We start from the raw sequence: 25,640 nt of genomic DNA on the forward strand, positions 1-25,640 counted from the left end.
TTTTAATGGAGAAACTATCTGGGAAAAAACCACCCAAACAAACAAAACTGTCAAGTCTTAAATGATTCCCCATCAGATTTCAATAAGACATAGTGAGCTCTGCCTCATCTCTCTTTTTTCAATTAGAGGAATCTGAACTGAGTGCCATTCTTCTGGGTACAATCAATGGAAGGCAGTCTGAGATGCTACAGAATGAAGAGCAATGCATCAAGAAGATAGTCCTTTCAACATCTAGAAAATCTGCCATCAAAGCACCTTACTAATATGAAAAATGCATGGCTTTAAGATAAGGTTAGATGAGAGGATGATGATTGTTTTCAAAGATATTGCAAGATGCTTTGCTCATTGCCATCACAATTTTATCACTGTGGCGCTGCCTATGATGCTTGCTCTTAAACATTTTCCTAAGCTACTGCAGAGGTAACAACTGCATTTTTACCCATCTATATTCCTTCCAGATAACATCCCAACTATGGGGATCCACTGCTTCATTGCTTTAATTAATTTTAGCTCTCACAGCGCTATGCTTTCTAGGACAGACAGAAATTACACAGAACTCGACCAAAGTGCAGTGCCCCACAGAATTGAAGCAGGGAATCTAAAATACACTCATTTTGATTTAATTAGCTAGTGCAGTTCTGATTTCTAGACTCAAGTGCCAAAGGATGCAGTGCCCAAGAAATCTTTTAATCAGCCTTTGGAGAGGCTTGAGGCAAGGCTTAAAAACAGGTTACCTCAAAAAGAAATGAGGGGGGACACAGATCTTTTCTCTGTAAGAGAGCTGACTCTAATTGCAGCCCTTGACTTGAATCAGATGGCTTCAGCCTTTTAAAGGGTCAGCTGAGCTTACTCTGCTATCACTGTTTCCTAATGGCCTCTAGGACAGTGAAAGGAAGTTATTAACAAAATCTGGCCCAAAGCATTTTACCAAATGTGATGCAGCTCTGTTGCAAAAAAAAAAAAAAAAAAAAAAAAAGTCTCACTATGGATTTCTTGGTAAGAATTTGTGGATAGTTATAGAAACATAGAATGGCAGGGGCACCTCACACTAGACCATGTCTCCCAAGGCTCTGTCCAGCCTGGCCTTGAACACTGCCAGGGATGGAGCATTCACCACTTATTTGGGCAACCTGTTCCATGCCTCACCACTCTCACAGTGAAGAACTTCTTCCTTATATCTAACCTGAACTTCCCCTGTTTAAATTTAAACCCATTACCCCTTGTCCTATTGCTTACAGTCCCTGATGAAGAGTCCCTCTACTGCATCCTTGTAGGCTCCCTTCAGATATTGAAAGGCTGCTATGAGGTCTCCACGCAGCCTTGTCTTCTCCAGGCTGAACAGCCCCAACTTTCTTAGCCTGTCTTTGTGTGAGAGGTGCTCCAGCCCCTTTATCATCCTTGTGGCCCCCCTCTGGGCTTGCTCCAACAGCTCTATATCCTTCTTATGTTGAGTCATTGCAGTATAAATACATGAAGATAAGGGTTGTACTGTTGGCATCAGTTCTTGGTATACCTGGCAGCTTACTTGAGGTCCACAGGCAAATATGAGCAACTTAGCTGGTAATGCAAATTTGTATTAAAGTTGTTCACATACACGTTGTCTTTTGTGCTGGCCCACATTCTCTAAACAGGAAGAAGAAAAGAAAAGCATGAAGCAATGTGTGATTCTTGCAAATAAGTCTATTTCATTTGTCTTATAAACCAGGCAAATTCATAAGGAAATAAATCTGTACTAGCAGTTAATGTTCAGTTGTTTAGTTGACAGCTGCAGGCAAGCCCAGCGTTACAGAATTTCTGTCATTATGAAAAGCTTCCACTAAGAAGATTTTTCTATTAAAATTGTGAATCTCATGTGTTTCAACAGCAATATTGTAAAATTTGTCTTTTCATCATCTTTAATAACCAATTTTCTGCCAGAATGACCCAGAATGCTATCATATGGGTTCTATATTTAAATTTATTAAAAAAATCCAAGGCACTATGTCCTGTAACAGGCATAACCAAGCTACAGCTTAAACAGTATATGCAATGCATATGTAGTAAAAATAAGTATTAGTTTACAGTCTGTTCTATTTGTCATTTGATAAAAGAGTTGCAAATGAAACTTACAGATGTACTGTGATGGTGTTACAAAGTGCTTACATACTGTTGTTGATTACACTATTTTGATATGCATGTGTTTGTATCAATATTGTATCAAGGCAATCTAATTGGAAATATATCCTGAAGAATAGACTTCTAATTTAAAGAACTGAAAGGCCTCTTCCTTAACTACACCAAAGAGGCCCAAAGTGGGCAAATCACAGTAGGGAGCTTCCTTTTCTCTCACAGAGGGAAAATAGTGCACAAGTGCACTACCTGACTTCTGTTCCAGAGAGATGGATCCTATTTGAGATGTTTTCAGAAGAATGGAAACAATGTGTGTAGTCATCTTAATTATTTTGGATACTGTATTAAAAAATCAGTTGCTAATTTTTAAAGGTTTTAAAAAAACTCTTTGACCATAATATTGCACAAAATATGCAGATGTATGTTACATATCTTTTAAATATTGGGTATGTACTTAATAGATAACACATCAAATAGGGAGATTAAGCTTTAAAGAAAAATCTTAAATCTTTATTTAAAGAAAACAAAAAAGAAATCTAATCTATTTTTTCATCTATTTTAAATTTTAATTTAGTTTTTAAAATTTAAGTTACTTTTTAATGATACTTTCAAGCTATTTTGAGGTAAAAGACTTCTGAAATAATTATTTCAAAGACAAATTGCTCATGCCACGGTGGACTTACACAAATACACAAAAATTAAGCAATTATAAAAGCAAAGCAGTTGCTTTATTTTCATAACTACCAAATTATAAACCTTTTACATACAGAAATCCAGATATAGTTAGGTAAGAAATCTGTAGTGTTTGTAGCACCCATAATAATGTGAGGGAGGGTCTATATTCGAGGTCTTTAGGCGTTACTGAAAGAGGCAGGAATCCTGCGGAGTGGTTTGTCTTTAAGTAATCCCAATTTTCCTAATTTAACTTTCCAATCTTAATTTGATTATCTTATTTTAATTTGAGATTGTTTCTAACTAAAAGATGTACAGCTGCAGAACCACATCAACTTCAGTGTGGTTATATACTATAGAAGGTATCGTATATACCTACACAACACAGTACAAGATAATTCTTCATAAAGGTAATCAGTCTGGACAGGGCAGTTCATTAATTTAAACGTGTTGTTAATTTACTCAAGATACTCTGGGTATCTTTATTCAAGGTCGCTGTTTGTGTTGAAGGAATAAATGATAGCAAGAAAAGATTGTGAGGTAACAATAAAAGTTTCCATGTCCAGTAGACTTTATAATTAAATGCTAGCAGAGAGTTGGTGCAGATGAGGAGTCCTGACTTCTGTTCTGTGTTTTGGAGAGCTGTCTTTCAAGCCCATCTCTCCCACCCTGCTGTGACTTACTTGACCTTTTTTGCTTCTGTCCTTTCCTGTCTGTCATCGTTTTACTTTGTCTTCCTACACATCCATGTTCATTTCCAAACTTCCATGCATCTGCCTCTTTTTTATATTTGTCCTTCCCGAGGCTTCACTACAATTTCCTTATCACCCATTCTGGTACAGTTCTCACCACTGAGGTCTTCACCTTCAAGACATTTAGGCTGTAGGAAGTTGAACATTTGGATCACAAGATAGTTTCCCTGTTGACATTTTCTAAGCACACAGTAGCCTCCAGTTATCAGAAGAAACAATCACAGGGAGAGTGTTGCTCGTCCCATACACACTAATTTGAGCAGATTCAGTCTCAGGTAAATTTGAGCAGATTCACTGAGCAATCCTCATAGACCTGTATTAACATGTATGCATTGTAGCAGGCATGAAAAATTATCACAAAAATCAATTCAAAGCTTAATGTAGAAGTAGTTATTCATAACTGAGAAGTTTTTCTGCTTATAGAATTAAAGCTGGAACTCTAACCCTGAGCTGTCAGTTCCATCAAATTTCAAGAATTCTTTTCAAAGCAAGGGGCTTGATAGTGAAAAGACTGTATGATTTACTTGCTCTACTCTGTGTAATTTTTCTATAACTTTATTTCTGAAGTAGATGGAATACCCTGAGGTAGGTGTTCTGACACTTGGCAGACTGGCAAGTCATTGGAAAAAGGTCCTTAAAAAATGCAATGTATCACACTACCTTCATTATAGACAACATAGGTTTGTCTTGTCTTTTTTTTATTTTTTTTACAGCAAAATCAATCAGATGAAGAATTATGCAGAAAAGACATGGCTTGTATAATAATAAAGTAGATTCTTTCAAATATATTTCAATTATGTCCTGAACATGAACGATTTCTTTTGGATTAGTCTTATTCTGTGCAGTGTTATTCTCTTGTATTGCAACCCACAGATGCTCAAAAACATAACTTAGGCCCTAGAAAATAATGGGATTGATTTACATATATTATACATGATTCTTGAATATTAAGTGTGGGACATTCACTTAATCATGCTTGTTTTGTTCTGAGCCTTCAGGGTCTGCCTTGGTCTCATTTCAAAGTTAGTGCTACTATACAAGAGATTTTGAGATTTGGCTGTAGCAAGAGCAGGGTAAAATGAAATCTGCTATCACTGGGAGAATGGTACACTATGATAAAATGTTAAATATTGTATCAAAAAGAAGAAAGGAAATATATGAGTAAAATTATGTAAATAATTTTCAAAACTTTTGTTCTGGTCTATCTGACAGGAATCCAATTAGCTCCAAAACAAAAACTGAATATCCCAGTGTTATTCATGCCAGATGCAATGAAAACTTACGAGGCGGTAGTGGTAATTCATGTAATGAGGGAAAATGGTGAAAACTGGCCTTATGAGGATTCTGCTGAATTAAATAAAGACTTAAAGAGGTAATTTATTTTAATAGGAAAAGTAGTTGAGGATATTCAATCCTGTCATTATTTTCCCCTTTGTCTATTTGTGTGTAGCTTCCAAGGGCAATAAAGTGTCTGATTTTGAAGGCACTAGATGTCCAACATAAGCTTTAAATGTACTTTGTAAAGTATACAGATTTAGGGTAAGACTTTTATCTGTTTCAATACCATTTTTTTTTTAACTTTAAATAACGAAAATATAAAGTACTAGCTGCCAGTGTAGTTATGGATATTGAGCAAATGAAAGCTCTTAGATGCCTTTAATTTTTTAGTATAGTTGACTAATAATGATTCTTCTATGGATATGTTTATTTAATGCATAAATTGTATAAACTTTGTTTCAGTGCAGACATGACATAAGAGAGAGCAGATCAGGCCAAATGTTCTCACATACTCCAGATAATATTCAAAGACAGTAAACTAAGTGATAATTGCTGTTCTGATTTGGTTGGATTTTATTTCACATTTTTCTTATATGCTGTAATGCTAAACATGGAGTCTCAACTCTCCAACAACTCTTAAGACTAAATTGCTTTGGAAAAAAAAATTCTCAGCAGTCTACCATAATGATAATTTTCGCTTGTTTTCCCAACAGTGTTACTGTAGCAGAGAATGGGGGAATTAAGGGAATACTCTGGATCTATCCAGTTTACGGATTACCTGAAGCACCGCAGCAGAAATTAGTTCCAAGTAGGTAATGACTGAAAAAACTCTAAAAATGAATTTAAGAAAATTAAAGTCATGTATGTTCTCACCTGTTTAATCATGAGAATTTGCAGTAGTACTTTACTATATCTTAAAAAAAGATAAAAACACATATTAAAAATAAAATCTCCTTTCCCAACCTACAAAGCAAATCTAAATCTATTATTTTGTTTTCATTGTGGATAAAAGGAGACATGTGCAGTTGAAAATCTGAAGATTTGTGCCCTTCAGTGTCCTAGTTAATGCTGCTAGAGAACTAAAGCTAAATCAAACAAAAGACTGACACAATGATAGATTTCTGCTAGTATACCCAGAACAACCTGCTGGAGAGTTTACAGGGTACAAAATATTACAGTATGTGTCTGCTGTTTCTCTCAGCCTTGAATTTAATTCCTTAATAAACCCCAGAATATACATTAGTGTGAGGAGCAGTAAGTTTTCCACTTGCTCCTGTGAAGTAAACTTGCATTAAAAGATGACTGACATTTGTCAGATTTTTGTTGTTACTTATTTGTGGGATAGCAAATGTTTATAGATTTGATGCACGAATTTTTTTAAAGGTGTGGTATAATCCCAGAACTGTGAAATAGGAATCGTGGATATTATTTAAAATCTATAACCTTGATGAAACTACAGCTCAAAGTTTAGATGAGGGACGATTTTACACCAACTTGTCTTTTCATTTTGTCTTTTGATGAGTGAATATAATACCTTTCTACACTAAATAGACTAAGGTACGGGAATAACTTCTGGAAAGCTATAGAAATAGACATTTTTTGCTATCAATTTAATTTACTTCAGGATCCTTTACTTGCAGACAAATGCCAACGATGGAATATTAATTAGAGCTTTCATCTCTTTAATTTCCACTTTCATACCTTAACGGATGAAGCAGAATATTATCATGCAATCAGCTGTTGCCCAAAATGACAGTTTTAACTAGTCTCATTAGCATTAAAACTATGTATATTGATGTGAATGTTTGTTGTGTTATTTAAAGCTGTTATGTTGTTCACTGGCAGACTTTGTGCTAAATCTCCCTTTTATTGGGCTGTTCTTTTCATTACAGAATCACAGAATCTGTGGGTGTAGAAGTTATTAATTAAAACTGTTAGCATTCATAAATTGCTTAAGTAACATCACTTTTGTATATAATTAGAAACTTAAGTAATTCTTACATAATTTAAAATTCCTAAATGCTTATTTAAAACAGCAAAACGAAACTGTGCAATATTTATAACTATGTTATCTATTAGTTTATGTTCATTAAGTGTTTGTAATGCATACAAGGAGGATTACATTAATTTTGAATACATACCTCTCTTTGGTCATCACCATGTTACATTGGGCTATTTATTTTTCTTCTAAGGAAGTACTAGATCTTTCATTGAAAAATGACCTGAAATCCTGTTTATAAGTATATCCATGAAACAGAATCCATTCCTGCTATAATTCTGAAAACCTATGGTTTTCAGTTATAAATGAACTTTTTAAAAATCCCTGTTATAAGATACGAATCCAAAGCAGGTCATTTACAAGAGACCTACTTTGTTTTCAAATCATTGTTTTTAATGATGATCAAAATAGTATTGCCATTTCTTTTAGTGCAGACATTTATTAGAATTGCCTGGAGGCTACAGGCTGTTATCTCAAAAACAAAAACTGCCTTGCTACTGTATTAGGCAGTTCATCTTTCGTGTCATTCTTATTTACATCTTAATATATTTAAACTTTTAGAAGTTACTTGGCTTAGTATCTCAAAAGACCAATTAAAATGATCCGTGGTCACAACCCATGTAGTACATGTTAAGAAGATTACAATTTGGCTATCTTATACAATGGAGAATCATCCAGATTTTTTAATTTTTTTTTTTCCCCAATTCTTGTAAAGTCAAAGCAGAACACAATAATTTAGATTGGAAGGGACCACCAGAGGTCATCTAATCCAGCTCCCTGCTCAAAGCCAGGTCTGACTACACCAGGCTGCTCAGGAATTTTTCCAGTGATGATTTTTAGCCATAAATGTTACTTAGCCATATAGGAAAAAGAAAATCTAAAATAATTTCTCATAGTAAGATGAGCTGTGGAATAGAAAATTATGTGACACAACATGTGCACACAGTAATCTGAAATACCTGATAAACTGTTGTAATACAGACAGTGTAATTTATTTTTAAATATAAGGCCATGCACCTCAGAAAAAAAAGCTGTGTTTTTAACTATTAACTATTTCAGTAACTCTCCCTCATGGAAATGCTTAAAAGAGAGCTAGAAGAGAGCTATAGAAATAACTTAAATCCTGTTGAACAGGAAAAGACCAAGGGGATATAATCTTTTTTTTCTTTTTATTTTTTAGAGAAAGGAAATTACTTGAACTTGATATGCAATTACCTATAAAAAAAAATAATTATAGTAAATAAACTCAGAACTGAAAGTTGAAGCTAAATAAACATGGTATAAAAGTAAGAGTTTCATTGCTCTTTTTAAAAACACTTTACATGATTATTTACCAAGATATGACTCTAAATTATTAATAGTTAAATTTTGATGTCAAGTTCAGAGTTCAAAGAATCATTGGTATAAATCTGATTAAAATAATATTTAGACCTTAAAACTAAGGAAGTATTTAATCAGCTCTTTCATGTTGATTTCTGTATCTCTAGAAAATTCTGAGTCTTTTCTTTGGGAAAACATATCTTTCAGTTCTTGCATCTAATTTTCACCTCTTTCTGTGCCACTTATAATTATTGGCATAGAAAGAATGATAACATTTGTTGTAGTAAGCTTTATAAAATCTGGTGTATAAGCTAAAACCAAACTACCTTGTAATGAAAAAAGAAATATTTGAGAATCACTTACTGAACTGAAAAAAGATCTGTCATGCTTCAAAGAGAAACTCGTGTTAGAATGCTTTTTATTCTGTTATAGTTCTATAAAAGCTGAAGTTTGAAAACCAGTATTTTTAAATTAAGAAACTAAAGAGTAACTTAATATTCTTTTGTTTAAATTTTGAATTTAAATTCTTTAATTTCTTTATTTTCCTTTCAGTCTTTCTTTCTTATTGGTATATGTCAAACTATGCCATAATTTTTATTAGAAAAATTGACCTAAAATGAGGATATATTTCATGATTTAAAAAAAAGGGAAAAACTTGCAAATGCTATTGTGAACTAACTGTAGGAACAGACTTTTGTTTGCTTAGCAATATTTTCTATTACTTCCCCTAAACAGAGCAATAGAAACTGTGGGTTGGGGAAAAGCTTTCAATTGTCTTGGTCCGTATTGGAATTCTTATGTAACATTTGACTTCTATGTTAATTTTTTTTTTTTTTTTTTTGTTAAAATCAAGATGATAATTCTTGCTTGGGTTCTTGCTTCCCTATAGCTGTGGTACGCTGTCGAGCCAGGCAGAGAGTAGAAAGACGAGTAGAAGTGCTGCTGACTGGTGTACTTCCTCATGCAACTGCTATGTCAGCTGCAAGAAATTCTGCTAGGGTCAATACAAATAAGGCAGCCAACACTCAAGAAAATGTTCAAGTCACTGATGGTAAGAATGTATAGTTTGGATATCACACTATTATAAGAATGTTGCAAATAAGGTTAGTACTTCACCGAGTGTGAAGCTCTGACATGACAACAGATGAGGTTTAGACAGATCCTTCTCTTAGTCCATATTTCTATCCTGTTGCAAATATAGGTCATTTATATAATCGTATGTCTGCAGCTATAGGCACCTTTGTGCCTGAAATGATCTTTTTGTATGTGTCTTGAATGTGAGGCTTTCATACATACCATCTCTCCTTTAAAAGAGAATAGCTTGCACGAAGTCTGAAGTTAGCAAAAGTATGTCTGTGTAAGCACTGCAAGAAAGTATTTATCTGCAGATTGTCCCTATTTGTAAGATGGATTCCCACTAGCAGGTCAATATCTGCAACAAAATGGATTGAAGGAGACCTTGTTCAAAAGAAGCAATAAAGCTTTATAAAAAGATAGCTTCCACTTACTGTTAAACAGCAGAGGACACAGTGAAAATCAATTTCTTCAGAGATACAGCAGCTTTCCATATTATATGTCTCTTTGAAACAGAATGGTACAACATATAAGTAGTAAGAAAAGAATGCTTGTTACTGCTGTATGCCCAGGATCTCTGTTAATATTTGTGTGTTAACAGTCATACTCACTACAACAAATTATGAATTGTTACATTTTACCTTCGTCAATTATTGCACCTTTGAAACTTAACCTAAATTTCTTTTGGGGTTCGAAGTCATCCTACTTTTTAAGAAAAATGTTATTTAAAAATTATGACCCATGAAATGAGACACCTTAATGTGTGTTTAACATAGCTGTAAATGAGGGAAAGGACTGCACTCATGCTCCTACTTTGTTAAGAGTGTGCTGGATTCTAAAATGGTAAAAGATGAGTCTACAGAGGTTGCTGTGACTGCAATCTATTGGGCAATCAGTTTGACAGGTAAGCAAGCTTGGTTTTTCTGTCTCATTTCTGCCATTTAGAGTCTGGTCCACTGCAGGCTTTACAGGAATACCAGATTACAGAAACTCTCCTGCCAAAGAACTCTGAAAAACTGAAAAGCTGTAAAAGATAAATCAAGATGAATTACATGCTTCCTGTAAAGATGATTTTCCTGTAAATATGCCCCTGCCCTGCCCACTGACCAATGTTAATGACCATTGTCCAGATCTTTAAACAAATTTTATTTCTGAATGCTTTTAAAACAGGAAGGGATCTGAAGTTGAACAGTTAACAAGAGCTTGCGCAGCATATGCTTACTGATTAGTTAATATTTATAATAACTTAGTTAAACTTTGTATTTGCTCATATCTTGGTGTCAAAGATAACTTATTGTCTGGGCACATTATTATCTTCTATTCCCATATTACAAAGTGATAGTGATCAATCTAGTAAAATAAAAAGATGTAAAGTTCTCAATGATCTAAATTCTTGCCTCTTTGGAGAACTGTAAATACTGTTATAGAACTTTATTCAGCCTTGTGAGAACAGCTGTGTACTAAAATACAGGGTATGAGGGTTTTTTTTTACTATGGAGTAGCAGGTTTAGCTGTTTATTATCATAGAATCATAGAATGGTTTGGGTTGGAAAGGACCTTAAGATCATCTACTTCCAACCCCCTGCCATGGGCAGAGACACCTCACCCTAGACCAGGTTGCTCAAAGCCCTGTCCAGCCTGGCCTTGAACACTGCCAGGGATGGAGCATTCACCACTTATTTGGGCAACCTGTTCCATGCCTCACCACTCTCACAGTGAAGAACTTCTTCCTTATATCTAACCTGAACTTCCCCGTTTAAGTTTAAACCCATTACCCCTTAATAATTCATTGCCTCCCACTGCTGGTCCTACAGAGACTACATTAATGGGTTGTAACACTATTGACTTGTCACATATGAGTAGGCTACCTTAAACATACCTGGGCTATTTCCCTCCAGCGTGGTAGCATCTGAATTGACAAGAATAACATGCATCGAGCAAGTTGAGGCAGCATTTTGAAAGACTTGCAGATTTATGATATGTAGTGTGTTTTTTATTAATAGAAATAATATTTCATATTTATTAACACTGGCTTCTGCACATACTGCAAGACTGATTTGGGACATTGCATCTTTTCAAATGAAAAGTCTGGTAATGAAATGCTTTATACCATGGGTAGTAAGATCATTTATAACTCTGTGCTTTTCATAGTTTTCAATGGCATTATATGTCATTATTCATAGATGAATTTGGTGCCCATTAGGAATCAAATGTAATGGTACTACCTAAGCTTTCTGCAGTCTACCAGTAATAAGTAAAAGTGTAAACCTAAGATAACAGCCTGGCAAGCTGTTTCTCATTTTTTCTCTTTTGAAAGAGTGATTCATCAGAGTTTATATGTGATGCGTAGTAAGAAGTTTTTACATCCAAAGATAAATTATTATAATTACTGGCAGATCAGATTTAAAAAGTTGCTACTGGGCTTTAGTATTTAAATTATTTGGACATGTATAAATTGAAAAAAAATCTTCAGTCAAGTCTTTTATGTAAAGAACTAAATTTCATCCAATCCAGAAGATAAAATTTCAAACAGGAAATTATTATAATTTCTTAAAAAAGATGGGACAGTTAAATGACAGTTTGTTGTTCAGAAGTCAGGAGAGTTCCAGAGATCAAATAATTAAAGCTTATTGTTTTAGACATAACAATTATGATATGGCCCTTTTAAAGAATAATTTCCAAACGTTTTACCCTCTGTGTGTTTTAAATCTATTTTCTTACATATGTCCCTAACGGTGTTTTCAGTGAATGAAATTTAAGACCCAAGATTCACCCAAACAAGTGTGAAGATTGTTACTTCTTATTTGAATAAACCCGCATTTTTAGTTTACTTTAAATATTCAATGGGAAATACAAACGTTTCATTTTCCATGATCTTCGAAGAACAACATTCTAACACTCACAAATTATCAGTTATAGATATTTGATGGAAATTCACAAATTTCTAAGCAACCAGATTTGACCATGTTGAGAGCATGTGCAGTACACACCCAGAGTATCTTCTGGTTCAGGAAATATGCTAATATCAGTCCTGTTCTGTCTCTGTGTTTGTAATGGTCCTTTGTAACCTCTCCCTCACAATTGCTTCAGTTTGTTCCACCATTTGCAAAAACAGCAAATATATTTTATAAATTTTTAGCAGTTATCTAACATTCAAAAATTCCTGCAATATAAAAAAGTACAACTAAGTGTTTGTTTTGGATTAACAGTTGGTGAAAGCTGTGAGCAATGGCAAAGTGAAAGTGTTGACAAGGTGGCAAACAACCAATTGGGTCACTCTGTTATGGATTACTACCTTGTTTTTACAGCTGACAAAGCCAGCTGAAAAACAGAGAACTAGTAGAAGCAAAGAACAGAGCATCAGAGTATGGAAGCCTATATGTATTATTTTGTCAACTACATAATTTTTGTTAACATCTGCACATTTGATTTTTTATGATGAGTGAAACATGGGAGAGATTTGATGGGCTGTTTATTTCCTTTAGTGAACTGCAATATATATGGGTATTTTAATGAATAACTTCAAATAGGACTTTGTTTACCTGTTGATATACAAGATTACCACTTAGTCCACTAAAAAAAGAAACAATTTAACATTTTTTTCTCTCACAAGTAATCCCTCCTACTCCCATTTCTTAATATAACTAGAATAATAACAACAAATACTGAAAAAACAATTTGTCGTTTGTGAGCAAGCATAATTTGGAACTGCTCATTTTTCTGTGTACAGAAAAGTCACTCATTTCTGTTTCTTTGACATTTCATAAAATTGAAATCTACAAGCCTTAAAAATGACAGTCATCATTATGTAAATTAAAAATTACTTTCTAACACCTATGCAAAATCGTGCTCAGTTAAAATATTCAACACTTACAGGGAACCATATAAACCATTATAAACTAATCTGATGTTATTTATTTAGCTTCACAAAGTGCAAAACCAGAAACTAATACAAATCCAGAAATTATTAAATTCTTCCTAGCGTTACTTTTCAGTATGATGTATATCCAGGAAAAATGAGAAGTCCAAAAGAATTGATTGGTTACCACAAAATAACATATCCCTGAAACAAGAACACACAAATAATAGATATCTCTTAAAAATGTATTTTGACTTAGCAGCTAAGGGAAACCTAGGCAATATAATTTGCTGCAAGAGTCTATGATTTACTTTTTAACTGTTATATGATTGTGCTTGCCAAAGTTCCATTTCTCCCAGTTATTGTTCACAGAATTTCCTGTAATTACTTCCACAGAAGCGGAACCACTATATTGTTTTGTAAAGATATTTGGGGAAAGCTTCTGTAAATCAAAACCATAGTCAGCACAGATCTCCAGGGTCTTAGTTGTGCTTCTGCAACATCCCAACACCTCACAATGATCTATCTGCATTAATTTGCACTTTTTTCATTATTTTCTCATTAATTATGGGTCATCAATGAAGTATAGCATATCAAAGCCCTGAAGATATGAACTTTGTAGGTTTTCAGAAAAACGGACCAGTGTTCTCTCTGTCTGTCTCAGCTGTTTGCAAACTTTCATTGTAGAAAAGCAAGCAGAGGGTTTATACACCTAAATTTGCCTCAGACAATGTATCTGACAGTCACTGTAGTACCAAACCCATGCACACATACAAGTAGTCTATTCTGAATGCTCTTATATTTCCAGGTTATTATACCCTGTCATTTTTGTGCTAAAATGCTCTGTATTTGTCTTCTGTTTCTGAAGCTGCACTGTTCAAGTGTTGTTGTTAGAGAAAATGAAGTTATCCACTTTAAATCTCCTTCATCTCTCCCACATTGCACATTTCCAATAAGAACTTGAAGCAAAAAGGAAAAAAAATTTCCCCAGTTGTTACAGACAATATGTATAAAACATTATGATTTTATAAATTCGTGCATTGGGCCTGAATTTTTGACAGTTTAAGAACAAGTTGATCTGAAGCTTTGAAGATATAGCTGGATATTAAATATATAAGACAAGTAGTTAGAAGTTACATAGAATCACCATGCAACATTGAATGAAATTGCAGCCTTTAACCGTTACTCTTTAAACCAGCTGAAGACAGAGTGAAACCCCAGAAATTTACTACACAAAATTTCTATTAGTTCTGTAACTTGATTTGGATCAAAAAAATAACACAAGTGGATACCTCCCATGAGATTACATCTATCTTATAGTAGAGGAATTTACAGTACCCTGTGTTATAGATGTTCCACCTTATGTATAGCTGAATGCAATTCATTGTATAAGGGAAATCAAGCAAATGAGTGTGACCCTAGTGATTATGCACTGTTCCAGTCTCCGTGGCTCAGTCTGTTTTGTATATTAAAAAAGTCAAAAGATAAACAATGCATCTTTTTGTAACAGATCATAGTATAGTGTAAAACTATTGAAGACATGCTTACAAATTCTAGTGACAGTACCAGAAACAATTTATCTGCTCAGAAGAGAGTTCTATGTGCATAAATTGTCATTTTTTGTTAATTTTCAATGAAAAATTAATATGTGACAATTGAATTAAAAATTATATTATTGCACAGATGTTAGAATTGGAATTATGTCAGGAAAAACCTATAAATGAGTTTTCTTGTGATGTAATATGAGACAGATTCTATCTCATTTATAAGAATAATATTTGAACAGATGAATAGATGTACAATACTTGCTAGAGAAATATTTTCTTTTTCCAATATCACCTTTCAATTTAGAAAGGAAATACAGAAAATCACTCCACCTGAGACTGCAAGTTTATATTACCCTTTTACCTGTGTTTAGTTTGTTGTGTAGTGTGCTTTTTTAATTTGCAGAGCTACTGAGTGGGAGCTTTCGGTGTGTTTCAAAACACAAAAATCTCTTTTTGTATGAGAAAATCTTTAGACTGAAGTTCTTTAGTCTATAGTCACACAGACTTATTTGCTTAGTGGCTTAGAATAAGATACTGTGAAATATCATAACCTAAGTTGACATTTTTGTCACCCAAACTTCTAATAAACGCAGCTATTAAAAAAGAAACAGAACAGAAACAATTCCTGGTCCCTAGGTTCCCATTTCATATGATGACTGTGAATCAACAGACACATTGCAAATTACTATAGTCAGCATATGTCCTTCTCATATGTAGTCAAAACCCACAAAAAACTCCACCCAAACCCACGCAATAGACACATTCCTATGCTGCCCTTCTCTTTCTGAAACCTCCTACAAAAAAGATGCAGGACTTCTGGAAATACTACATCCTGTAGCTGGCAGACCTGATACATGTAAAAGTGCCTTTAAAATCAACGCAAAGCTCTTTGTTACATATGTGGGATGTTATTTCAAGCATTATGAATTTCAGAGCTTTCAGATTAAGAGTCTCGGATTGGTTTGGGTCAGCTCTACAGAATTTCAAAGGGCAAATAGATAGTACTAGATGCAGGAATATTTTAACAGCAGCGTTTTATGTTTCATTGAAAAAACTGAAGCTGGTCTTGCTGAGTAAGAGCCACATTTCAGTGCAATTTAGTACATTTGGATTTTTAGCAGCAATCAGCTAAGGTGTTCCTTCTCATTCAGACTTATTGCAGGCTGATCAAGGCTGATCAGAAAAATCTATCATAAAAGCAAAATGGTTCTAATTTTACCCTGAAGTTACAAGGCAGAAGTTAAAAGTAGTCATAAACCACTTATTTTCCTTTGGAACAGGTATTTTAAACTTATTTATTGTATCATCATTAGTTCATAAAAAACACTATACATTGTGTTTTACACAATGACAGCTGATTTAGAAAGTGTTGCTCAGATCCACAATATTTTAAGATTGTATTCCTGAACATGAAGAATTTTGTAAGTAACTATGAAGGAGCTTTACTTTCTTAATGGGTAATTGCTCTTATTCAGTAGGACAAATTTTATTTGTATTTTGCATACAACTAATAAGGAACCGTGAAGGAACTGAAATAGCTAGTGTTAGGCTAAATCTATTTGTTCTTCTCATTTGGAAGGTCAATTTCATACAATGTTAAAATTATATTGTAACTGGTAAGCGATACAGTTCCATGAATGGAAAAGTTATGTTTCAAAATATGGAAAAGGGTGTTTTCTGCCTCAGAGAAATATACTTGACACTGTATGTATTGACAGTGTTGGAATATAGATGGTAAGAAACTTTTCTAAAGCGAGTGGGTTTAAGAATGAATTTTGAAAAGAGAAAGTGATTAAGTGTATATAATTTAATACAAAAAGCTAGAAAATTCTTTGAACACGAGAGTGCGATAAAGGAAATAGAACAAAATAACTTGTATCCTCCTAACCACCTATAGAAAATTGGCATTTACAGCCATTGATGCATTAAAAAAAAACCCCAAAACATAAACCATGCCCTGTGAGTTACTTATTTCAAGTAAATCACCAAACAATAAAAGAGAAAGCTAAAAACTAGGCTATTTCTGAGGGTGAGAGAGTGGCTGGGAGAGAGGAAAGAATAGCCTTAACGCTGACATATAAAAAGACTGGAAAAAACAGTCTATTGCTTCATGATCTTCTGATTATCTGATGACCTCTCTGTAAACACACTGCCCCTCCAAAGGAGTCTGAAGAAATTTGCTTGCATTGGAAGTCAGTCTTCCAAATGACAAGCATAATTCTTTTAGGCATTAATGTATCTACTTTAAGCATTAAAGAATATAGACATCATCATAGTGAGTGCAGTGGAAAAAAATGTGAAATGATGAATACTATTGTTTTGAGTTTAGCATTTGTGTGGGCCATTACAAATTCAATGGTTAGACTAAAAGACATTTTGAGTTGTTGCTGTTTTCAGTGGGCAACATTCAAAGTGAGGCAAATGAGTCAGGATACTGTTGAAAAAATAATGTCTGTGTGAATTAAGACTACATCATAACATATGTTCTTGAAGAAGCTGGTTTGACATTGGCTGTGCCCAGGTACAGATGTGATCTTTTTTGCTAGAATGGCTAGATAAATGAAGATAATGCTAAATAAAAAAGGATAGTGTTGAAAAAGTAATAGAATGGGTTAGAAAAATAAAACAAAACCAAAAACATTTTAATCAGCTCCTTTAAAGCATTAATTTATAGATTAGTGTACAAATCTATGTAGAATGCCAGATCAAAGGAGGGCACTTTTGTACCTCTTGGAAGAAATTTAACGAAAGGCATATTTAAATACAGCCAGGTCTTTTGGGGTTCTTGCACAATTTCCTTATTCTGCTGCTATTTTACAGCAAGAAATAGGTATTTGCTTCTCATATGAGATTCATCATGAGATTCTTCTCACCCAGATGGTACAGTCTACTTAAATGTTAAGATGTTCTTGACCACTATACTTCCTTTTATTTTTTTCCTTTATTACTCTTATAATTCACTTTTGCTACTCACTTGAATATTTACTTGAAAACTGTATTAAAATGATGTAATCTACTCTACAGTAATGTATTCTGTCTGCTGCTGCTTTTGCTGGTAAGGTATAACTGCATACTTAATGTTCATTCCCTGTTGCCTGCTGAGTTCCAGCAGTGTGTGTGAAGACTCGTGAAAGACAGTGGAGAAGCAGGAAAAGGCCAAGTGTCAGATGAGTGCTGAATGGAGCTATGAAGAAATACTTTGTCTTTTAAACATAGCTGCTTCAGTAATTCTGCATACACAAATGTTGCCTAAAAGCATACTACCCTTTGGAAATTTTTATTTACACAAAGGAAATCACTTAACGACTGAGATGAATTGCCTTGCAAAACAAGAAATATTTAATGCTTTTAAAAAAATTGTCTTGGAATAATTACCTGAAAAAAAACCCATATTCTTAATCCTTTTCTTGCTTAAATAATGCATAATATTATTCAGGAAATGTGAAGAACTAATATATTTGTAATAGGAATTTCCATTCCCTAGATGTAACAAGCTGTGTATAAATAGTATGCTTATATCTTCCAAGTGTTTAGATTGGTAAATATCTCTATGTTGTGTCAGATGTGGCTAAAACTCTCCCTGCTCCTCTCTGTTTAGACAACAGAGGTGGATTAATTGGGGTACACTTTATATCTGCATGTGTATTTTTCAGTTTGCATGAGAGAAAATAAAAATTTTACCTGTACTAAAATGGAGAATTTTTAAAAGAAAACTAGTGAATGAAAACATGCAAAGAGCTGGGCTAAAGGGTCGAGGTATATTTGAACCATATGCCATATTGTATTTGGCATTACTTTAAAGGAAATGTTAATTCTGTCTCCAATGCTTTATTTACTTCACCATTTTAACTGAAACTGGAAATTATAAGAGTTAAGAGAACTCTGAACATTTGAGAGTTTGGACAGATTTCTAGCCATGATTCATGGGGTTTTTTGTTGGTGGGTTTTGGGGTTTTTTTTTTCTTTAGCTCCTGCCAGTGTGTTTAGGCAGAATATGTATTGTGGAATTGTCTAGAATCAAATATTAACATATTCATAGAGGCTTCCCATAGTATGATAATATAGCATTCTTCAGGGCAGCTGTGATAAAAATCTCATTACATTTTTCTTTCTTGAACAATCCTAAACTAAACCGGCAGTGTAGATCAAAACCAGCTAAGTGACCAGCATAATGAGGCTTTCAAATATTGACACTTATAAATGCATCATCTTTCCTTAGGTGTTGTAAATATTAAAATATTTTAACTAAATATTTAATATGTGCATAGAACAAGTTACAAAGCAGCCTGAAGCTGAAAAAATATAAATATTTAATTGCTTTTGTCTAAAATATGGTATATGCATATATCAAACCAAAACTAAATGTCTTTGGATACTAAAAGCAACATGCAATTCACAATATTTTCTTCCTACCATCTGAATACAAAATAATCTTTTCTTGAATAGCATTGTGTGATATAATTGCTAAAAGACACATCTGCTGAGCAGTTGTGATTTTGTCACTGTGGAATGTCCCAAATGATGTCATCTTTTCTCTCCCATAATAAGTTAATTTTTATGCCTGAATCTCCATGCTTTGGTGTTTGTCTATGGTGACTACTTCATGCTTTGGTCTGTATTGCAATCTGAATGCATAAATGCTATATTTTTCAAATAGACAAACAACAAAGCATGGAACAATGTAGGATGATCTTAGGAAATTTATTAAATGTAGGAAAGTGTTCATGTTTCATTTCATTATCACAAAGCACATTTATTGTAATAAAGTATATTTATAATAGATGCATTAATACATGAAATTCCTGTATATTTGGTACGCAGTGTGTGTATCTACTGTGACCAATAATCCCATACGGTGGTAATAATACTTTGCCTATATCTGTGTAACTCTTTGATCTAGCATAAATTGTATGTGTCCATGTGAAGGATCCATTTAAAGTCAGAAACGTTTCAATCTAAACTGCAAAATTTCATACAGCTAATCTGTGTGTAACAAAAATATTGGCAACAGAAGTTCAAGCTTGTTAGTAATGAAGTAGGAAGAAGGTACATTTCAGGAAAAGAGAAAGGCCCACAAGCATAGGAAGGCATCTCCATACTCAAACTTGGGTAGCATTACAGATTGGCAAAACCAAAATAAGCTTCTGTTCAAATATCTAAAAGTGCATTGTCTGTTGGACTTTTTATATATGTAGTCTATATTTTAGAATTCCAAGTTGGAAGGACGTGGGAATTATCTCTAGCACGCTATAGCCAGCATATGTATACAGGGAAGCATACATAGGAGTTATGCACAACACACATTCTACTAAGCTGTGCAAATTAAAAATGTGCCCTGAGATACATGGTCATAATAAAATGAAATCTCCTGTAGGATTTAGTGAATGTGTTAAAAGACTTTTTATCTGTACAAATGTGTAAAGCTTTTAAATAGATTAACCACTTGAGATTGTTTTCCTCATAGAAATGTTCCCTTCTGTGCACAAATTACTATTGTATACTGAATATCACAGGAGGAGACATCTTGCTTCAAGAAACTCAGATGTTTATTCTTATGTCGTTACTACTTGGCCTTTTCATAGCTGCTACAGGGAATAAAAAGAGGCTCCTAGTGACGTCTTCACTATTTTTCTGTATTCTGTTTCTCAGGCATGCAGCCATCAATGGCACTGATGTTCTTAATGTTTTTTGGTTTGGAGTTTGTTGTTTGTTTTCTGGGGTTTTTTTTTTTTTTGAGATTTTTCCCAATAGCATTAGTCAAACATAGGCTTACATTCACGCAATTTTCATTTGACTGATGAACTAGAAATAGGTCACCATAATGCAGAAGTGGTTGCCAGAACAATATTGCTACTACTGGTCATTTCTCCTAAATAAGTTTTTCAGCTATATAGTCTGTCATATGAAACTGGAATGTTTTGCTATGCAGTCAGAAGCAAATCACTCAAGTTTTGGATAACTACTAGGTTTACTTGTCATTTTTAGTAATGAAAGAATTGTAGCTACTATCCAGCCAACTGTGTGATGTTGGAGTGCGTGCAGACTGATCTTTTTCTCTCGTATCACTTAGGTTTCTCCACAACAGAGGAATTTCTGTATGAATTGCAATATCAATCAAATGAAATTAAATATCAGCTTGAATCTTTGGTTGGTATGCATCTTGTTGAAAAAGAATGGGATACAGAATCCAGAATTGCAACGCTGGTTTTTAATATAGTGTTTGCACCTAACAAACCAATGAGGTAAGCTGTTGTTCCTTATTGCCAAGAGAATATGTAATAAAATACTGTATGGTCACTCTTAGCTATGTAGGTATCTCCCTGCATTGCTTTCTTCATTTTATTTTCACCTCGGAGATCTATTATTTTAGGTTTTCTCACTTGCTGCTTTTCAGTATAGTATCTTTGGTATTAAAACTGACAGTGTTTCTTTTTAATGTCTGTGAGATGGCTCTGTTGAGTTACTGCATGAGCCTGTGGGTGTATCAATTGATTTCTAAACATTGGAGTATTGAAAGACTTTCAATAAAAAGTAGTTGTTCTTAAAATTCATGGAAATTATACAGACAAGATGGTCTATCAGTCTTGAAAAAGTTTTCCTAGACAGCATGTGTGCATATTCTTTGGCTGAATGGGCTGGTTGAATTTGAAATTAGTCTCTAGTTCCCCAGTAGCAACAGTCCACAGGAAAATATTATCCTCTTTTATAGCTGTGATATGAAAAATTATGGATTTTCTTTGATTTGCATTAGTACATCCCACCTCTTTGAAAAGAAACTGTGAAAGGGAGATCCTTTCAGAGAGAAGGAGTTGCACATTCCTTTTGAACCAGCCAAAAGTGTATGGGGAGGAAGTTGGAAAGAAGCTTCGGTAGCATGCAGGCACATGATAATTTCAAATGCTCAGCATTATGAGGAAGATTAGGGAGCAGTCACTGCCAAATATTATAGGTTGCATGCAAAAAGAGTATTTTTAGGATGCAGGAGGGAGCTCTTATTTGCAGTGGTCCAGAAGGTTACTGAACAAGGAGCAAACCTTTAGGAATGACTATCCACTCACCCCACGTACTGTCAATTTAGAAACTTGTTTTATTTCTACACTATCTTTCCTCATTTTATTATTGTTTTGTTTTGTTTTATCTTTGTGTGCTTGAGACTTATCAGGTTTCATGTAGAGGACTCAATAACTGCAATTAATTAGGTTCTTTATCTCAGAATCTACAGCACCAACTGTCTTCTTAGAGGGTCTGAGGATATTAGAGTCTGAAATTTTTCTAAAGTACATGGACCTTTGTCAGATATATTTGATTCCAATATGAACTGTTAACATATTCTGGACAAAATTCTGTAACACCACAGTACATAAATAATAATGACAAAAAAAAAAAAAGAGTTAAATTTGTTTAACTCAACAGAGAGTAAGCAGAAGAAACAAATTTCATGGATGTGCCAATCATTTTGCTTTCATATTATGTCCTTTCTTGTATTTTGCTGCAAATATCAAGTGCTATTTAGCCTACATTCCAGTCTAAGTGCAACTGATACATACTTTGCCATGAAAAATTAAGAATGTATTCCAGTTTAAAGCTATCTGCATTTTCATTTTACTGTAGTATAGTTCTACACACTCAAAGCTTATTTTGGACATTAATTTACTCAGTTTATGTTTTATAATGTCTTTTCCATGTATTATTCTATCTGAAACTTTAAGGAATGAAGCAACTCTTGTAGTACAGTACACTGCAGGAGGTATTTGGAAGTTTCCAGTGCTGTTCATTGCTTTGGAGCCAGAAGTGGATGATATCATCAACATTGAAGCAGTTGGCCTGAATAAGGAATCTATAGTTGACTTTAAGCTTACAAGCCAGACAAGGTAAAAATACTTATAATAAAGTATTTATGCAGTTTTCTGAGGCTAGAGCCCACTCTCAAACATCAGATAGGATAGATTTGAGCAATGGAATCATAACTGGGCCGCAGCTATTTCATCGTTAATTTCAAGCGCTGTGTTTTATAGGTAACAAATGTGATCTTGAATCTATACTGTAGAAAACAGAAGCATACTACGTTTAAGGTCTTGCCTCTCAAGAGTAAATTTGTGGAATAGATCCAAATGCTTATGTTATGACTTTAAAGTTTTGCCTTAAAATGCTTGTGTGTGTTAAAATGTGTAATACAATGTTAAGGAAGGTATGGTGTGATACTAAAGGCTCACTATTAAAACCTTAATGTTTTTACTGTGTCCTTTATACTTGGCACCAAGTTAAAAACAATTCTTCTCATTGTGCTTTAAAAATTTTTAAATGTGCCATTCTTTTTAAAATATTTTTGGTTTATTATGTAAGCATGTTATGAATTCATCTCTACTCTGCCCTTTCATGAGATAAAATAACAGTACCATTCTTCAGTATTTTGTTATTATCTTTTTTAAAAGTTCTGAAGAAATATCTGTTAATATAATTTCTACATACTTTTCATGATTTTCTCAGAGTTTCATAATGTTATAGGAAATCCATAGTGTCATTTGTATCCAGCAGGAAGCTAAGGATTAAATTGTCTGGTACTGATAGTTAAGTTTTAAAATAGTAAACAGTGAACCTGAAAGAATAATGATGCTTACGGAAGTTTTCTAAGTATTTTTTTCCTTAAAATTAACTATTTTTACTATATATCTAGAAAGTGTGCCAGAGATACTGATTGACAGTTAATTTTTATTGTAGATACATGCTGTTGTAGTATCCCCAGCAAGAACTGTCCTTTGTTCCAACTGATTTTTGTTTTAAGAGTTTATTTCCAAAAGCTATGTCTCTAGGATGGACAGTTGTTCCACCTTTTAGATGACTGTCAGTGATGATGATTACTGAGGATTCTGAAAAAGGCTTATATCACAGTGTTCAAGTTAACAGCTTCAGTGGAATAGGCTGTGTCAGGAACAAAAGTGAAGCAATTGCTCTGGCAATACTGTAATCTCCTGGTAGGTGTTTGATAGTAGTGAAGAAACCTAATGTTTTCCCAAAAGGTTTTATAAAACCTGAGTCATTACAGTTATATAAAGAAGGAGCCATGATGGAAGACAGATTCTCTTTTTAATTTAACCAATTTCCAACTTTATTTTACACAAGGGTTCCCCCTATACATTTCAAATACAAAATGTAATGCTTGCATATACTGAATAAGCTCCATGTTGCAAATAGTGCCAACAACTGCTCCATAAGTTTTGTACTGCTTTATCTTATCTCTGACTTCCTTACAAGATTTTGGTGGTGGAGGTTTCGTAATAAAAATAAACCAGCCAATCAACATTTAGTATATTGGATCTGCAGTTTAAACCACTTACACAAGAAACCAGCATACTACAGATGTAATTTAATGCTTAAATAACTCAAATTACCTAGGTTAAAAATAAAACCACGAAATATTAAAATATGGATTGGAAGTTTCAATTGGGATATGAAGTGTCATCCTATAGACCTCCCCTGAAAAAAATGATCAGGCCTTTGGAGTTTTTTTCAAGTAAATGTTTAGCAGCACAATCACATAGAGAATCAGTTCTGGTACTTAAGGAGAGGCAGGGTTCTCTTCATCCTGCATATAGGTGCTTTCTGTCTTCCTTTCGTCTGCTGGATAGTACCTCATGGCACTGCTACTTTGAGAGTACCTGGGGGGGAAACAGAGATGTAAGTCTGAGTAACCTGCTAAGAAAGTGACTCTGCAGCTGTCTGTTTCTCCCTCTGCTACTTACAGGACAGAGTTGCACAGCATCATTGAGAAGATCTGTACATCTTTTCAGGCTAGCAAGGTACATAGTGATGCAACAAAAAATACTTGAGAACCACACGCTCCCCAAAAAGACGCAGTATCTTATTAAGGACAGGTTAGGTTTCTTGTATGTACACCAAGTTGAATGAGGATCTTCACTGATCTGCAGAGCACCTTCGGTGACCACTGCAAAGCTATGAGGTCAATGGGTTTATCTTTCTTTATGGCTACTGCAACTCAAATGGGGGCTTCTCCCTTTAATTCCACACCTTCACAGCAAAATTGTCAACATTCATGAAATATTGCAGACTGAATTAATGATTTTCCAATTTACCCGTAACGACATTTGATATAGTTGCTTCAGTAATGATAAACAGTTACAAATGGGAGGTAGTCACTATGCTGTTAAGAATGATTACAAAATCATGCAATAATTAAAGCTTCAAGGGTCCATGCAAATATGTAATGCACACTCTTTCAACACATTTAAAATTGACATACACATACTCCCAATAAGAAACGGCCTAGTATCTGCTTTAATAAATAATGAAAGACACTGAGAACGCAGCCAAACAGTTTTGTTGTACGAAGAAGGCTAAAATATATATTTTTTTAAACTATCTGCACCTAGGACAGTTGTGATATATGAGCAGTCCAACATTTTACTTTCAGTTTTAAAAATTCAAAAGAGACATGTTTGAATGTTTTTTTGTAATGGCATTAAGCTGGGTTAGAGTCAAATCAGCAGATTTTTCTTGTTACACTTTTTAACATTTGTAGATGACCTTTTTTATCATAAATGTAGGCTTAATTCAACATCAGCTGAAATCATTGGCAACATTTCCAATGAGGTAATTGGCTTTGATACAAGCCTCTAATGTTTGTGTTAACATTAGTGTTTGCTTTAATACCAACTGCATTATTGAATGCCAATAGTTTACAAAACTGTAAACCAGACAGCAATATTATAAAAAAGAATAGGTAGCATATTATCCCTTTAAATAAAAATTCTCAAAGAATTTTTAAAGAGAAAGAAACTTAATTAATATCCATCTCAAATTATTGGTCCATTATTCTATGCCAATATCTATACTTGAAACATGGAATAAAAATTCTGTCAGTGATGCTTTTCTTAAGAAAACTTGTCCTTTCTGTATTTGTTTTACTGAAAATAACTTTTTACTGTATTTTTAGTCAATTATGTTTTGGGATCAGAACATTTATATTCATATAGAACTGATTCTTGGAGAATATATATTACTATATGTTCCAG

General features: G+C 33.8%; 1 protein-coding gene across 1 annotated transcript in view; it reads left to right on the forward strand.

Annotated features, from left to right (window-relative positions):
- CFAP47 (cilia and flagella associated protein 47) overlaps positions 1 to 25,640 on the forward strand; it is a 295,005-nt gene that overhangs the window by 253,588 nt on the left and 15,777 nt on the right. The window contains exons 59-63 of the mRNA XM_030477406.1: positions 4,746 to 4,905; positions 5,525 to 5,619; positions 9,020 to 9,181; positions 20,681 to 20,852; positions 22,320 to 22,481. Coding sequence (XP_030333266.1) covers positions 4,746 to 4,905; positions 5,525 to 5,619; positions 9,020 to 9,181; positions 20,681 to 20,852; positions 22,320 to 22,481 — 751 coding nt within the window. The remainder of the gene's footprint in view (positions 1 to 4,745; positions 4,906 to 5,524; positions 5,620 to 9,019; positions 9,182 to 20,680; positions 20,853 to 22,319; positions 22,482 to 25,640) is intronic.

This window comes from Strigops habroptila, chromosome 2, assembly GCF_004027225.2.
Source record: "Strigops habroptila isolate Jane chromosome 2, bStrHab1.2.pri, whole genome shotgun sequence".
Lineage (NCBI taxonomy): Eukaryota > Metazoa > Chordata > Aves > Psittaciformes > Psittacidae > Strigops > Strigops habroptila.